The sequence below is a fragment of the Coregonus clupeaformis genome, chromosome 28 (assembly GCF_020615455.1).
Source record: "Coregonus clupeaformis isolate EN_2021a chromosome 28, ASM2061545v1, whole genome shotgun sequence".
In the NCBI taxonomy this organism is placed as follows: Eukaryota; Metazoa; Chordata; class Actinopteri; order Salmoniformes; family Salmonidae; genus Coregonus; species Coregonus clupeaformis.
Genome location: NC_059219.1, coordinates 9,264,882 through 9,282,381, shown reverse-complemented (window position 1 = coordinate 9,282,381; position 17,500 = coordinate 9,264,882). Strand labels below are relative to the sequence as shown.

At 45.5% G+C, this 17,500-nt stretch overlaps 1 protein-coding gene across 1 annotated transcript in view; it reads left to right on the top strand.

The window, feature by feature from the left end:
- LOC121560364 (threonylcarbamoyladenosine tRNA methylthiotransferase-like) overlaps nucleotides 1–17,500 on the top strand; it is a 266,806-nt gene that overhangs the window by 171,456 nt on the left and 77,850 nt on the right. The window contains exon 5 of the mRNA XM_045208311.1: nucleotides 4,489–4,592. Within this exon, the coding sequence (XP_045064246.1) occupies nucleotides 4,489–4,592 (104 nt within the window). The remainder of the gene's footprint in view (nucleotides 1–4,488; nucleotides 4,593–17,500) is intronic.

Below are 17,500 nucleotides of genomic sequence, written 5' to 3'. Positions count from 1 at the left end.
GCAACAGAGGTAAAGATGTGTGCTGTTACACCAGGGGCCCAGACATCCTCCCTGCCTCAGAACCATAATGATGAAGTACATTGTCCTGTGTGTGTGTGTGTGTGTGTGTCGTAATGATGAAGTATGTTGTCCTCACACACACCATGTGTAATTAATGTTAGAGGAGATGGTCACACAGCAACACAGCAAGAGGCATTCAGACTACAGGCTACAGGCTACAGACTACAGGCTACAGGCTACAGGCTACAGACTACAGGCTACAGACTACAGACTACAGGCTACAGACTACAGGCTGCAGACTACAGGCTACAGACTACAGGCTACAGACTACAGGCTACAGACTACAGGCTACAGGCTACAGACTACAGGCTACAGACTACAGACTACAGGCTACAGGCTACAGACTACAGACTACAGGCTACAGGCTACAGACTACAGACTACAGGCTACAGGCTACAGACTACAGACTACAGGCTACAGGCTACAGGCTACAGGCTTCAGGCTACAGGCTACAGACTACAGGCTACAGACTACAGGCTACAGACTACAGGCTACAGACTACAGGCTACAGGCTTCAGACTACAGGCTACAGACTACAGGCTACAGGCTACAGACTACAGACTACAGGCTACAGACTACAGGCTACAGGCATTAAGACATTAGACATGAGTTACTGCAGGTGTCTATAAGGGCCACTCGTTTGGAGAGTAAGCCTACATTACTGAACAATAATGCAATGAAATCACAAGCTATTCCTCTCCAGGGTCTCTAGTCATGTCTTTTGAAACAATAATACAATCACAAGCAATGTTTTTTTTTTTAATCCCAAACTAGTGTTGGAAGTGAATACAGTGAGATTCCCGGTCCCGTTGGCCTAGTTCTGTTGAAACCGCTGCGGTTCTGATAAAGTCTTAGATGCTCCTGTCAGAGTCGTGGGGATGTCCCGTGAGGTATTCAGTCAGAGAGAGAGAGAGAGAGAGAGAGAGAAGGATAAATAGAGAGGTTGACAGCACTCCTGTCTGTCAGTGTCGATGGATGAAGTGGAGAGAGATGGTTGACAGACACCAACAGTTCTACTGCTTCAGGCTACCCTGCTGCTACTAAACTAGCTAGCTGCACCTTAAAACAAGTGCTCCACTTTTTCTGATGCGTTTGTCTTGTCAAATAAACCAAAACCACACAGCTTCCACAGGAATAAATAATTAATGACTTGCATATTTTTACGTCTAAAAATCACTTCAGAAGTTTAAAACTTTTTCCTGGGAACATTTTCATGTCCCCGCCTTACTGTAGTTCATTCAACAAATATACATTTTCCCTGGTAGGATTATATATAATGTAGCTCTATCTAGTAGTAATGTAGACGTTATCAGGACAACCATCTACAGTAAAGGCAGTAATGTAGACGTTATCAGGACAACAATCTACAGTAAAGGTAGCAATGTAAACGTTATCAGGACAACAATCTACAGTAAATGTTGTATTTTTTCTTGCATACACATATTACTTACATATTTTCATTGAAAACAGTGTATCAACTCAGTAAAGTCTGTGGTAAATAGATATCAGTTGAGAGCCTTTTTCATACTAGGCTTTATACAGCCATACTATACCCTATTACTATCATCTGATCCAGGGTCTCCTCCTACACTATGCTCTATACAGTACACTATACCCTATTACTATCATCTGATCCAGGGTCTCCTCCTACACTATGCTCTATACAGTACACTATACAGGTATCCTCTCTTCTTGGTGTCCTGTCAGTGTCATCAGAATGACTGTTGTGATGTGGAAACTTCACTGGCATGGAGACAGTCAGCCTTCATGTCTCTTGGGAATACTAGGGGTTTGATCAACTTATAGCCACTACTGCTGGCCTGTATCACATTAACACCAGAGGCCCCTGGCGTAGAGGTCTGGGGGTCCGGGGGAGACAAGGGTACAAGCCTATAACACCAGAGGCCCCTGGCGTAGAGGTCTGGGGGTCCGGGGGAGACAAGGGTACTAGCCTATAACACCAGAGACCCCTGGCGTAGAGGTCTGGGGGGTCCGGGGGAGACAAGGGTACAAGCCTATAACACCAGAGGCCCCTGGCGTAGAGGTCTGGGGGTCCGGGGGAGACAAGGGTACAAGCCTATAACACCAGAGGCCCCTGGCGTAGAGGTCTGGGGGCCGGGAGAGACAAGGGTACAAGCCTATAACACCAGAGGCCCCTGGCGTAGAGGTCTGGGGGCCGGGAGAGACAAGGGTACAAGCCTATAACACCAGAGACCCCTGGCGTAGAGGTCTGGGGGTCCGGGGGAGACAAGGGTACAAGCCTATAACACCAGAGGCCCCTGGCGTAGAGGTCTGGGGGTCCGGGGGAGACAAGGGTACAAGCCTATAACACCAGAGACCCCTGGTGTAGATGTCTGGGGGCCGGGAGAGACAAGGGTACTAGCCTATAAGGAAGGGGCTGTGGGGCAGAGGGCGGAGTAGGGAGTTGAGGGGTGGGGGAGAGAGGGGAGAGAGGGGGGCTGGGGAGAAACAGGAGGGAGGAGGAGGAGGAGGAGTGTAGACTCCTTCGGCAGCCAAACCCACAGATTTTTGGTTGCAGCCATCCTCTGACGGGGTTAGAGAGGGGAGACCGGATGATGAGATGGGAGAGTGGGAGGGGAGAGGGCCCCATCTGTTAGTGTTTTTTCTCTGAGGCCAGGTCATGTGACCCAGCTGCCATCTTTAATGCCCATTCTAATCAGGGAAAGTGCCGGAGATGGATCTCCCTTCAAAGACATCCATTCACCTCAAATCTGACTGGACCACCAAAACATTTATAATGCTTGTCTTTACACTAAATCTCTCCCTTTCTCTCTCTCTCTCTCTCTCGCTCTCTCTCGCTCTGTCTCTCTCTCTCTCTCTCTCTCTCTCTCTCGCTCTCTCTCGCTCTCTCTCTCTCTCTCTCTCTCTCTCTCATCTTTTTTGAGAGCGATTATAAATGCACGATTACAGCACTGTATAAAAACAACTCTGTTGGTTTTTCCAACTTAGGCTGTGTGTGTGAATAGTTGTTTATTCTTCTCTGAGACTGGAGCAGACTGAAGCCTGAATGTTATCAGTTATGTCTATTTCTGGTTGTCTCGTTGTTACTCTGTGAGACTAGATCATTAATGGCATGTGTTGAAGCCCGATGTGATGCTAGTTCACTGAGATGACTATAATGGTTTGGTTTGTAAAATACTATTTTGTATTTTCACTGTTAGGGGGGGTGTTAGAATGTTTTGCCCTGGAGCATGTTCCCAAACCGTGTTTACTCCAACCCAATCTTCTTAACTGATAGGGGGGGTTTAGACTGTTTGTTCTGGAGTCAACCTAGTCTTTATCCCTCCCAAGATGAGGCCTAATACATACCATGTAGAAATAAGCATGGTCTCAAAAACCTTGCTTACAAAGTCTTCAGAGTGGAAAAAAAAATGTATCCCTGTAAAAAAAAAATATATATATAAAATTGCTTTACCAGACAGCTTTTTTTTTTAAAATGTTCTCTGGCTGTCTTGAAATCAATGAAAGACAGACAAGTTTGGCCTTCTTCCTGTCCCAACCCCGGGTTAAGGTGAGACAGATAGCAGTAGCATCATTGATCTCCTGAATCCCAGCAGCTCGGCACGTCAAAGCCAGACACCACTAGAACCAGCAGCACAGGCTTTGTTACCACACTGTGTGTTGGTGGCTGCTATAGTGGGACGGATGGAGGGACGGGGGGAGGGACGGGGGGAGGGACGGATGGAGGGACGGGGGGAGGGACGGGGGGAGGGAGGGACGGGGGGAGGTTAGGATCTGTGTGGAATAAAGGTAATGATGCTACAGCCGTTGTCTCCCTCCCTCCTTCATCCCCTCTTCCCCTCGTTTGTTCTTCCAGCCATGATACCGCCATGTCAAAGTTTTGGCCACGGCCTGCTCTTGGATGTGTGTGTGTGTGTGTGTCTCTGTGCAGTGTGAGCTGTAGTTTGGCATAGCTGTCTGAACTCAGCCGGACACAGCTCATCGGGGGAACATAAATGCCGAGGAGAGAGGGAGAGAGAGAGAGATATCCACCTCGCCACTCACATCAAAAGAACCCTTGATGAGGGGAAAAACAACCAACTATACCACTCAAAAGATTGTGTTAAACTTTGATTCCCTTTCCTCTTCAGATATGTTCTTCTCTATATTATAAAGTTTAGTTGAGAGGCTATTCGCCTCAGAATAAGGTAATGAACCATACCATTGCCAGGTGGAGAGGTGTTGGTCGGTCATATACCTGATCACACACTCCCCGCTGTTGAGGCTTGTCGTCTACAACGCCTCCCATGCCTTTAGAACGGAGACGTTCAAAAAGGCTTCAATCGGCTGCTGCTCGTGTGAGACTCAAGTCCTGGCGGTTACTACTGTTAAACTTCACTAGCCTGTGGAAATCAGATATGGGTAGCCTAACTGAGGACCCGTCCTCTCTTCTCTCTCCCTCTCCAGTTGTCTGAATGCGTGTACGTACTGTAAAACCAAGCATGCCAGAGGAGACCTGGCCAGCTACCCTATAGAGGAGCTGGTAGAGAGAGCCAGACAGTCCTTTCAAGGTGAGTCTACAGCCGTCCAACACGCTGCTGCTCGAGGCGCACTGACGTCTTTAACGTCCTTCTTTTTAGTTTTCAGTGGCTGCCAACTCTTTGTTGGAGATGGCACCAGGAGCCCTAGCCAGAACGTGATCACGTCTGATGATTTAATACTACTAGCTAAAGTCAGATGTACTTCTTCACCCACCATCGACACAGTTTTTCACTTGTGTATTTTTTTAGACAGTCCTTCCAAGGTCCACCACTGCTATGCTTCGTTCAACCCACATGTAACAAGCACAAGAAGATACGTAGACAGGCAGATCGTTCGTCGTGTCTTGGACTAAACGCGACGCTGCTAACGAACGGCAGACAGACTTCCTCACTGTCTATATGGGTTTTATTTCTAGTAACTGCCAACACTTTATGTCAACATCAAGCCCGGTTCAGAGCCAATGGAATGACAGGTCCCTTTAATGCTCTCTTTGGCCACCGTCTGTTAATCTGTCTTGATTGGATAGCTGATTTCATCATGCCTCCACGCAGGCAGACATGTTTCATTATGCTTCTATTTAGGTAGACGGACAGACAGACAGACAGACGGACACACGTCCCCAAACATTTTAGTAATTAACAGTCTCTCTGTCTGGTGTTTGTCAGCAACACTGCCTGCCTGCCAGTCACAGAGCAGAGATAGGACAGTTCTGTAATCGTAACCAAACAATCAGGTTAACCAGCCAATCCCTGTGTCAGGCCGTTATCAGGGAGAGGGGGGAGAGCTTAGCTCCTAGCAGTTCACTGGGAGTATTGACATGTATGCTTCCAGTTAGTGCTGTGTGTTTTTGTCCAGGTATTGCACATTATTACAGTGTTGCCTAATACTTTTGCTTATCACATTAATGCCAGGCATCGCTATTATTACATGGAAAAAGCAAGACCGTCTCCCCTCTGACCTTTGACATCCGAGCCCATGATAAAGATTAATTCAGTTGTACAATTCAGATGTACAGTTTTAAGCTCTTAACACTGCTTGATTTTTCATCTCTTTTCCCATGTAAAAGTCCCAAGAGTCGTCTTAGTGCAGATAAGAGTTAAATCATAAACTAAGAGGAATATGCTGTTTATTGATCTCAAGTACACAGTGGTTTTGTTTGTCTGAAGGGGTCATCTGAACACATGGTAGTGTTTTTCTTGGATGGAGAGGATGGACGCGTCCCAAATGGCACACCAGCCCCTACATAGTGCACTACTACTTCTACGAGCTCTGGTCAAATATAGTGCACCATATAGGGAATTGGCTGCCTATAGCAGCCAGGGCAACAGATGTCTTACTGGGGATCAGTTTCTCACTGCTTCAGCAAAGCCCAGGGCAAGTTGGTAGTTTATAGAAAGCACGTCTGACCTACAGACCTTATCAGGCTGTGTTAGCTGGGTCAGCTGTATTCTTCTTCTGTGAAAGTTGTTGCTACGTGTGAAGGCTGTTGCTACGTGTGAAGGCTGTTGCTACGTGTGAAGGCTGTTGCTACGTGTGAAGGCTGTTGCTACGTGTGAAGGCTGTTGCTACGTGTGAAGGCTGTTGCTATGTGTGAAGGCTGTTGCTACGTGTGAAGGCTGTTGCTATGTGTGAAGTCTGTTGCTACGTGTGAAGGCTGTTGCTATGTGTGAAGGCTGTTGCTACGTGTGAATGCTGTTGCTATGTGTGAAGGCTGTTGCTATGTGTGAAGGCTGTTGCTACGCGTGAAGGCTGTTGCTACGCTACGCGTGAAGGCTGTTGCTACGCGTGAAGGCTGTTGCTACAGTATATGTGAAGGCTGTTGCTACGTGTGAAGGCTGTTGCTACAGTATATGTGAAGGCTGTTGCTACGTGTGAAGGCTGTTGCGACGTGTAAAGGCTGTTGCTACGTGTGAAGGCTGTTGCTACAGTACGTGTGAAGGCTGTTGCTACGTGTGAAGGATGTTGCTACGTGTGAAGGCTGTTGCTACGGTACGTGTGAAGGCTGTTGCTACGCGTGAAGGCTGTTGCTACAGTATATGTGAAGGCTGTTGCTACAGTATATGTGACGCTGTTGCTACATGTGAAGGCTGTTGCTACGTGTGAAGGCTGTTGCTACAGTATATGTGAAGGCTGTTGCTACGTGTGAAGGCTGTTGCTACGTGTGAATGCTGTTGCTACAGTATATGTGAAGGCTGTTGCTACGTGTGAAGGCTGTTGCTACAGTATATGTGAAGGCTGTTGCTACGTGTGAAGGCTGTTGCTACGTGTGAAGGCTGTTGCTACAGTATATGTGAAGGCTGTTGCTACGTGTGAAGGCTGTTGCTACGTGTGAAGGCTGTTGCTACGTGTGAATGCTGTTGCTACAGTATATGTGAAGGCTGTTGCTACGTGTGAAGGCTGTTGCTACAGTATATGTGAAGGCTGTTGCTACGTGTGAAGGCTGTTGCTACGTGTGAATGCTGTTGCTACAGTATATGTGAAGTCTGTTGCTACGTGTGAAGGCTGTTGCTACAGTATATGTGAAGGCTGTTGCTACGTGTGAAGGCTGTTGCTACGTGTGAATGCTGTTGCTACATTATATGTGAAGGCTGTTGCTACGTGTGAAGGCTGTTGCTACAGTATATGTGAAGGCTGTTGCTACGTGTGAAGGCTGTTGCTACGTGTGAATGCTGTTGCTACAGTATATGTGAAGGCTGTTGCTATGTGTGAAGGCTGTTGCTACAGTATATGTGAAGGCTGTTGCTACGTGTGAAGGCTGTTGCTACGTGTGAAGGCTGTTGCTACAGTATATGTGAAGGCTGTTGCTACGTGTGAAGGCTGTTGCTACAGTATATGTGAAGGCTGTTGCTACGTGTGAAGGCTGTTGCTACGTGTGAAGGCTGTTGCTACAGTATATGTGAAGGCTGTTGCTACGTGTGAAGGCTGTTGCTACAGTATATGTGAAGGCTGTTGCTATATGAATACTCTACTGTAAGTGGCAGTTTCATAATGTGAATGTTATTAATAGTTAAATGAGCAATACATCAAGTAATTAAAGTACATGCACATAAAATACATAAGATTGACCACACAATGTCAGTGTTCCACTGACTAAAGGAACAGCTACATATCCTTAAAATACAACATGTTCTCCAAATATGGAAAGCACAGTTATTTAGTGTCACTTGTAATACGACGTGTTTGTTTAACTGTTCCTGAAAACGTGTGTGAAATATCCTGACAGCAGAAGTTGTTGTTGACGTGAGCGGGACAGAAAAAGAGAAGCCCAGAGCTCATCAACAGTTAGAGCTGCGGAAACAAGAAGGGAACAAACCGTTGGTCTGTTTTCAAAAAGAACCATCACCTGATTTAAAAAGAGGAAGTTCTGGTTTGGCACGAGTATCAGTCAGTCACATTGGAGCTGTGTTGACTGTTAAGCAACACATCATGTTGTGTTTATCACTGAGTTGGACTGGAAGACAAACTAATACTGTTTGTGTGTAGCTGGTGGCTATTTACAAAAAATGGCCGTGTGTGTGTGTGTGTGTGTGTGTGTGTGTGCATAGAGCAGGCAGCTGCAGCCCACTAACAGCAGAGCTGACCTCTATCCGTCTGACCTGTAGAGAAAACAGGTTCATCCTCACATTGATTAACAGCTGCTCAACGACACCTGGAAGAGCAGTGCCTGGACAGAGGAGACTGGAGACGAGACCGTCTGAGCTCTGAGGTGGAATGTGACCTATTCCTCCATCACCCCTGTCACTCTCTCCTTCAATTCCTCCATCACCCTGTCACTCTCTCCTTCAATTCCTCCATCACCCTGTCACTCTCTCCTTCAATTCCTCCTTCGGCCCTCTATACAGTAACTCTATTCTCCAATGGGTCTGAGAATCTGACAAGCTCTGAGGTTGGATATAGGACATGCTTCCATCCCAACATCCTCTATCCTTCTACACCTGAGGTGCAGATGGTCTCTGAGGTGCAGATGGTCTCTGAGGTGCAGATGGTCTCTGAGGTGCAGATGGTCTCTGAGGTGCAGATGGTCTCTGAGGTGCAGATGGTCTCTGAGGTGCAGATGGTCTCTGAGGTGCAGGTCTGTGCAGGGGAGACAGCTAGGGTTAGCTGTTCAGCAGTCTGATGGCCCGGTGGTAGAAGCTGTCTTTGGAGCCTGTAGGCCCGATACCCGATGCTTCGGTACCGCTTGCCAGATGGTAATAGAGTGAACAGTCCGTGGCTCAGGTGACTGGAGTCCTTCACAACCTTCCGGGCCTTCCTCAAACACCACCTGTTGTAGATGTCCTGGTGTGCAGGGAGCTCGCCCCCAGTAATGTATTGGGCTGTCTGCACCACCTTCTGTAGAGCCTTCCGATTGAGGGCGGTGCAGTTTCCATACCAGGCGGTGATGCAGCCAGTCAAGATGCTCTCGACGGTGCAGCTGTAGAACTTCTTGAGGATCTGAGGGCCCATGCCAAATTTCTTCAGTCTTTTTCACCTCGGTGGTGGTGTGATTGGGCCATGTTAGGGCCTCTTTGATGTGGACGCTGAGGAACTTGAAGATTTTGACCCTCTCCACTAAAGCACCCGTTTCCTGCATTCCACGATAAGCTCCTTGTTTTTGCTCATGTTGAGGGAGAGGTTGTTATCAGAACCACTCTGCCAGGGCTCTAACCTCCCTCTCGTCTGCAAACTTAATGATGTTGGAATCAACATGCAGTCGTGGGTGTACAGGAGGGGGCTGAGCACAGACCCCTGAGGGGTCTCTGTGTTGAGGGTCAGCGTGGGGGTCTGCCTGTCAGGAAGTCCAGGATCCAGTTGCAGAGGAAGGTGTTTACACTCAGGGTCCTGAGCTTAGTGTCGAGCTTGGAAGGGGACTATGGTGTTGAACGCCGAACTGCAATCGATGAACAGCGTTCTCACATATAGGTATACTTCTTGTCCAGATGGGATAGGGCAGTGTGTAGGGCGATGGCGTTTGTGTCATCCGTGGATCTGTTGGGTCGGTATGCAAATTGTAGTGGGTCCAGGGTGTCAGGTCAGGTCAGGTGGAGCTGATATGGTCCTTGACCAGCCTCTCAAAGCACTTCATGATGACCAAAATGAGTGCTACAGGGCGATAGTCATTTAGTCTCTGCTTGCTTGGGTACAGGGATAATGCTGGACATATACTGAAGCATGTGGGGACCACGGACTGGGATAAGGAGAGATTGAATATGTCCGTGAACACTCCGGCCAGCTGGTCTGCGCATGCTTTGAGGACGTGGCTGAATAAAACCCTATTGGTGAACTGTGATCGGAATTCCTTTCGCCTCGCTAAGGTACCTAGGCTTATCTCACTAAATGAAACTTTACAAATACGCTCCTCAATTTGATTAGCTATTTGGTTTCAATAAAAAGGCATATGAAGTGAAGACTAATGATTGCCCAGTTCACCAATAGACAGTTTTATTAATTTATCTGAGATTGAAAATAAATAAATATATATATATGCATTTATGCATTTATTCAAATGTGATTAGAGGTAAATAATAGCACTGAAGCCTGTCCCCCAAAAATAGAGCCCTTTTTAAATAATTTGAATTATTCAAATGACTGGATGAATAATTTCACATCAGAAGCCTTTTTACATGCGTTTCCTGGTTAGAGAGAGTCCTTAGACAGGTCGGTGTCTAGAATGCTCTGTCTGACTCCTCTAACGGTGTGTGTGTGTAGGCGTGTGAGTTTGCACGTGCGTGCGTGACAGGGGGCGGGGGTTAGACTGAGAGACTGAGGCCCCTGACAAGAACAGAAGCCCCCCAGCCCCCCCTTTCCTGCCATCCCTCACACACATGATGTGAAAGAGTGCTATGCGTAGCTTTGAAGCTTGGCAGAGGATTTCAGGGCTTTGCCGTTAGTCCTGTATGATTTGCATGTGTGAGAAATCAGAAGGCTGTGGCATGGGGCTCTGGCTAGGAAGGGGACGAGGTGGTGGTCTACAACCTGAGGCGGGCTCCTCTCCTCTGTGCTCCAGCCCTGCTGTTATGTTGTTTTCCTCTCTCTCTCTGTCTCTCTGTCTCTCTCTCTCTCTCTCTCTCAATTTCAATTTCAATTTCAATTTAAGGGCTTTATTGGCATGGGAAACGTGTGTTAACATTGCCAAAGCAAGTGAAGTAGATAGTAAACAAAAGTGAAATAAACAATAAATATTAACAGTAAACATTACACTCAGAAGTTTCAAAAGAATAAAGACATTTCAAATGTCATATTATGTATATATACAGTGTTGTAACAATGTGCAAATAGTTAAAGTACAAATGGGAAAATAAATAAACATAAATATGGGTTGTATTTACAATGGTGTTTGTTCTTCACTGGTTGCCCTTTTCTTGTGGAATCAGGTCACAAATCTTGCAACTGTGATGACACTGTGGTTTTTCACCCAGTAGATAAGGGAGTTTATCAAAATTGGGTTTGTTTTCGAATTCTTTGTGGATCGCTGTAATCTGAGGGAAATATGTGTCTCTAATATGGTCATACATTTGGCAGGAGGTTAGGAAGTGCAGCTCAGTTTCCACCTCATTTTGTGGGCAGTGTGCACATAGCCTGTCTTCTCTTGAGAGCCAGGTCTGCCTACGGCGGCCTTTCTCAATAGCAAGGCTATGCTCACTGAGTCTGTACATAGTCAAAGCTTTCCTTAAGTTTGGGTCAGTCACAGTGGTCAGGTATTCTGCCACTGTGTACTCTCTGTTTAGGGCCAAATAGCATTCTAGTTTGCTCTGTTTTTTTGTTTGTTCTTTCCAATGTGTCAAGTAATTCTCTTTTTGTTTTCTCATGATTTGGTTGGGTCTAGTTGTGTTGTTGTTGTTGTTGTTGTCCTGGGGCTGTGTGGGGTCTGTTTGTGTTTGTGAACAGAGCCCCAGGACAAGCTTACTTAGGGGACTCTTCTCCAAGTTCATCTCTCTGTAGGTGATGGCTTTGTTATGGAAGGTTTGGGAATCGCTTCCTTTTAAGTGGTTATAGAATTTAACGGCTCTTTTCTGGATTTTGATAATTAGCGGGTATTGGCCTAATTCTGCTCTGCATGCATTATTTGGTGTTTTACGTTGTACACGGAGGATGATTTTGCAGAATTCTGCATGCAGAGTCTCAATTTGGTGTTTGTTCCATTTTGTGAATTCTTGGTTGGTGAGCGGACCCCAGACCTCAGAACCATAAAGGGCAATGGGTTCTATAACTGATTCAAGTATTTTTTAGCCAGATCCTAATTGGTATGTCAAATTTTATGTTCCTTTTGATGGCATAGAAGGCCCTTCTTGCCTTGTCTCTCAGATCGTTCACAGCTTTGTGGAAGTTACCTGTGGCGCTGATGTTTAGGCCGAGGTATGTATAGTTTTTTGTGTGCTCTAGGGCAACGGTGTCTAGATGGAATTTGTATTTGTGGTCCTGGCAACTGGACCTTTTTGGAACACCATTATTTTTGTCTTACTGAGATTTACTGTCAGGGCCCAGGTCTGACAGAATCTGTGCAGAAGATCTAGGTGCTGCTGTAGGCCCTCCTTGGTTGGTGACAGAAGCACCAGATCGTCAGCAAACAGAAGACATTTGACTTCAGATTCTAGTAGGGTGAGGCCGGGTGCTGCAGACTGTTCTAGTGCCCTCGCCAATTCGTTGATATATATGTTGAAGAGGGTGGGGCTTAAACTGCATCCCTGTCTCACCCCACGGCCCCGTGGAAAGAAATGTGTATGTTTTTTGCCAATTTTAACCGCACACTTGTTGTTTGTGTACATGGATTTTATAATGTCATATGTTTTTCCCCCAACCCCACTTTCCATCAATTTGTATAGCAGACCCTCATGCCAAATTGAGTCAAAAGCTTTTTTGAAATCAACAAAGCATGAGAAGACTTTGCCTTTGTTTTGGTTTGTTTGTTTGTCAATTAGGGTGTGCAGGGTGAATACGTGGTCTGTCGTACGGTAATTTGGTAAAAGCCAATTTGACATTTGCTCAGTACATTGTTTTCACTGAGGAAATGAACTAGTCTGCTGTTAATGATAATGCAGAGGATTTTCCCAAGGTTGCTGTTGACGCATATCCCACGGTAGTTATTGGGGTCAAATTTGTCTCCACTTTTGTGGATTGGGGTGATCAGTCCTTGGTTCCAGATATTGGGGAAGATGCCAGAGCTAAGGATGATGTTAAAGAGTTTAAGTATAGCTAATTGAAATTTGTGGTCTGTATATTTTATCATTTCATTGAGGATACCATCAACACCACAGGACTTTTTGGGTTGGAGGGTTTGTATTTTGTCCTGTAGTTCATTCAATGTAATTGGAGAATCCAGTGGGTTCTGGTAGTCTTTAATAGTTGATTCTAAGATTTGCATTTGATCATGTATATTTTTTTGCTGTTTGTTCTCTGTTATAGGGCCAAAAAGATTGGAGAAGTGGTTTACCCATACATCTCCGTTTTGGATAGATAGCTCTTCGTGTTGTTGTTTGTTTAGTGTTTTCCAATCTCTCTCTCTCTCTGTCTCTCTCTCTCTCTCCCCCTCTCTCTCTCTCTCTCCCTCTCTCTCTCCCTCTCTGTCGCTCACTCTCTTCTCCTGTCTGGTAATAATTGGATAGCTCTTGCTTTCTGAGATGTCAGAGCTTGGCCTGAGGGACTGTTTAGTGCCTTCTCAGCAAAGCAGCCTCTCTGCGAGCATCCCAAATGGCACCCTAATCCCTATATAGAGCACTATGGGCTCAGGTCAAAAGTAGTGCGCTATATAGGGAATAGGGTAGGGTACCATTTGGGACACAGCCTCTTCTCTGATTTATTTGTGCTGTTACAGTAACACTTTTAAAGAGGAGTGTTTCCCTCGCCTCTCTAAGTACTGTAGAATGGTTCTCCTGGGTTAAGACGTGCAGTTTGACTGTGTGTTGTCTCTGATATCGGGCTAGTTTTTAAAGCATGGAACCCTTAAAACAGCATCAGTGTTTCATAGACCACACACACACACACACACACACACACACTCTCACCACTCTACCTTCTCGTACTGTTCATTAAAAGCCCATTTCAGACAGGCTGAAGTGCTGTTGCAGCTTCAGCAGTATGGTTGATATTGCTCTGATGGTCCTTCTGTAACCAGAGAACTATGGATCCCTTTAAGGCCCTAGCCAGGGGAGCAGGGAGGGGGGACAGGAGGGTCATTAGGACGGGGATGGATCCATCTACACCACTAACCTGTCTCCGTATGGCAGAACTGCACTAAAACAGGAGGAAGAAAGTGTGTGTTTTGGTTTTAATATCCTTGTGGGGTACCAGAAGAACAAGGAAAAATCCAGACAAGTGGGGACATTTCCCCGGTCCCCACAAGAAAAAAGGCTATTTTAGGCTCAGGGGTTAGGTTTAGGGTTACAATTAGGTTTAGGAGTTTAGGGTTAGGAGTTAGGGAAAATATGATTTTGAAAGGGAATCAATTGTTTGGTCCCCACAAGGATAGTGAAACAAACGTGTGTGTGTGTGTCCCCAGAGAGGACTGATGCCGGTGGGGCCGTTCTCAACAGTCCTCAAAAGCCTCATGACCTAGAAACAAGCTGGAGGGCCCACTGTGGTATAACGAGAGGAACCACATTGCATTGTGGATCTAGTTGAAACCGTCGTTTATCATATAAAGCTGCCTGTTCTTTGTCCCGGAGACATTCAGTAGTGCGTTTCTCTCTGTGTTGAAGTCCACTGGCCTTGGACACTGTGAAACAAAAAAACGATGTGTTCAACGTGGAAATAATAAATTACAGTGGGGAAAAAAAGTATTTAGTCAGCCACCAATTGTGCAAGTTCTCCCACTTAAAAAGATGAGAGAGGCCTGTAATTTTCATCATAGGTACACGTCAACTATGACAGACAAAATGAGCATTTTTTCCCCAGAAAATCACATTGTAGGATTTTTAATGAATTTATTTGCAAATTATGGTGAAAAATAAGTATTTGGTCAATAACAAAAGTTTCTCAATACTTTGTTATATACCCTTTGTTGGCAATGACACAGGTCAAACGTTTTCTGTAAGTCCTCACAAGGTTTTCACACACTGTTGCTGGTATTTTGGCCCATTCCTCCATGCAGATCTCCTCTAGAGCAGTGATGTTTTGGGGCTGTCGCTGGGCAAAACAGACTTTCAACTCCCTCCAAAGATTTTCTATGGGGTTGAGATCTGGAGACTGGCTAGGCCACTCCAGGACCTTGAAATGCTTCTTACGAAGCCAGTCCTTCATTGGCCGGGTGGTGTGTTTGGGATCATTGTCATGCTGAAAGACCCAGCCACGTTTCATCTTCAATGCCCTTGCTGATGGAAGGAGGTTTTCACTCAAAATCTCACGATACATGGCCCCATTCATTCTTTCCTTTACACGGATCTATCGTCCTGGTCCCTTTGCAGAAAAACAGCCCCAAAGCATGATGTTTCCACCCCCATGCTTCACAGTAGGTATGGTGTTCTTTGGATGCAACTCAGCATTCTTTGTCCTCCAAACACGACGAGTTGAGTTTTTACCAAAAAGTTATATTTTGGTTTCATCTGACCATATGACATTCTCCCAATCCTCTTCTGGATAATCCAAATGCACTCTAGCAAACTTCAGACGGGCCTGGACATGTACTGGCTTAAGCAGGGGGACACGTCTGGCACTGCAGGATTTGAGTCCTTGGCGGCGTAGTGTGTTACTGATGGTAGGCTTTGTTACTTTGGTCCCAGCTCTCTGCAGGTCATTCACTAGGTCCCCCGTGTGGTTCTGGTGAGATCTTGCGTGGAGCCCCAGATCGAGGGAGATTATCAGTGGTCTTGTATGTCTTCAATTTCCTAATAATTGCTCCCATAGTTGATTTCTTCAAACCAAGCTGCTTACCTATTGCAGATTCAGTCTTCCCAGCCTGGTGCAGGTCTACAATTTTGTTTCTGGTGTCCTTTGACAGCTCTTTGGTCTTGGCCATAGTGGAGTTTGGAGTGTGACTGTTTGAGGTTGTGGACAGGTGTCTTTTATACTGATAACAAGTTCAAACAGGTGCCATTAATACAGGTAACGAGTGGAGGACAGAGGAGCCTCTTAAAGAAGAAGTTACAGGTCTGTGAGAGCCAGAAATCTTGCTTGTTTGTAGGTGACCAAATACTTATTTTCCACCATAATTTGCAAATAAATTCATTAAAAATCCTACAATGTGATTTTCTGGAATTTTTTTCTCTCAATTTTTCTGTCATAGTTGACGTGTACCTATGATGAAAATTACAGGCCTCTCTCATCTTTTTAAGTGGGAGAACATGCACAATTGGTGGCTGACTAAATACTTTTTTTCCCCCACTGCATGTCACAATCACAACATGTCTTAGAAGCAGTTTGAAGAGGACATGGAATTCCCCCTTGGCCTCGCACTCACAGACAGTCGTTCACCGCCAACCAGCCTGCGCAGCTGATGGCCCATTTGAAACCACATATAAACATGTCAAACTAATAGTAATAAGCCTGAAGACGAGGTTAACTTGACAATTGTCTGATGGGTGACAGTATTAGCAATTGTTAAATTGTGTGTGAAGAGATGGGCCAGTGCAGCTTGGAATTAACAGACACACGGAAACGGAGCACCAGAAATATACTTTTTTTTTTAAAATCCTCTTACAGTGACATGCTGATAAGAGGTTCTGATTTCTATATAGTATCAGAAAGAGCAGATTCTGAGGTTTCCAAAACACCTTTGCCAAATAATTCTCAAAATCGAAGAGATGAGCTCTATTTGAAAATGTCACTTTTTCCAAGAATATCCACTTTTCCATGAGCTCCACACGTGAGCATGCGGCAGCAGATAACCTACAGTGACATAAACTAATGAAAATGCTATTGTATTCTTTAAAATATATATGTTTCCTATTCTGTTACCCAAGACCTTCATAAACATAACCAAATGATTTTTTTTTTTTTTTTTGCGGTAGCATCTATGAAATGTATTTATTACAGTGTTAGAATGTTGCAGTCAAAATGACTGCTCATTGGCTGAAAGTGGAGTCACCTGTGTCTTGGCAGTTAAAGACCTGCTGCGGCGTGTTCCACTGTGTTTCTCTGCCCTTGGCTTCACACCGAGAGAGTAATTAACCCAGAGCTACAGCGCTGTCGTTCAGAGCCCAATGGTCACTATGGATCCATAGATCTCCTCTATCTCTAGCCTGTTCAACTCTGACCTCTCTCTCACACACACAAACACACACACACACACACACACACACACACACACACACACACACACACACACACACACACACACACACACACACACACTCACTCACTCACTCACTCACTCACTACACACACACACACACACACACACACACACACACACACACACACACACACACACACACACACACACACACACACACACACACACACACACACACACACACACACACACACACACACACACACACTCACACTCACACTCACACTCACACTCACACTCACACATACACATACACATACACACACACACACACTCCCAGACCTTTATCTGTTCCCAGTAAAGGTTATTGAATTAGGATGAAGTATTGCGTTAAACTGGCTCAATGAATGTGGTTTCACAGTAGCACTTGGGTAGATGAAGTAGTATAGACTGAAGCACAATATGCCATTTCGAGCCGTGTCAAGCCAAATATGACCTTTTCAGTGTGATAATGTTCTTCTAGGATTTGATCATAATATCCGTTTTCCATCTTGAACGAAAGCTTATCCTGAGAAAGGCAGCTGGGTAGAGAGTTTGTTAGTTAATACAGTTGAAAAGAATTCCACTATATCCTCTGTTCTCTTTTGACGGGAGTAGTTGATGAATCTAGGGAGAGACACACACACACACACACACACACACACACACACACACATATTTAGAGATGCTTATTGATCTATGGTGAATGGGGGAGCTGTGGTTCTTCAATCTGCTGCTAGAACTGCTAGCTGG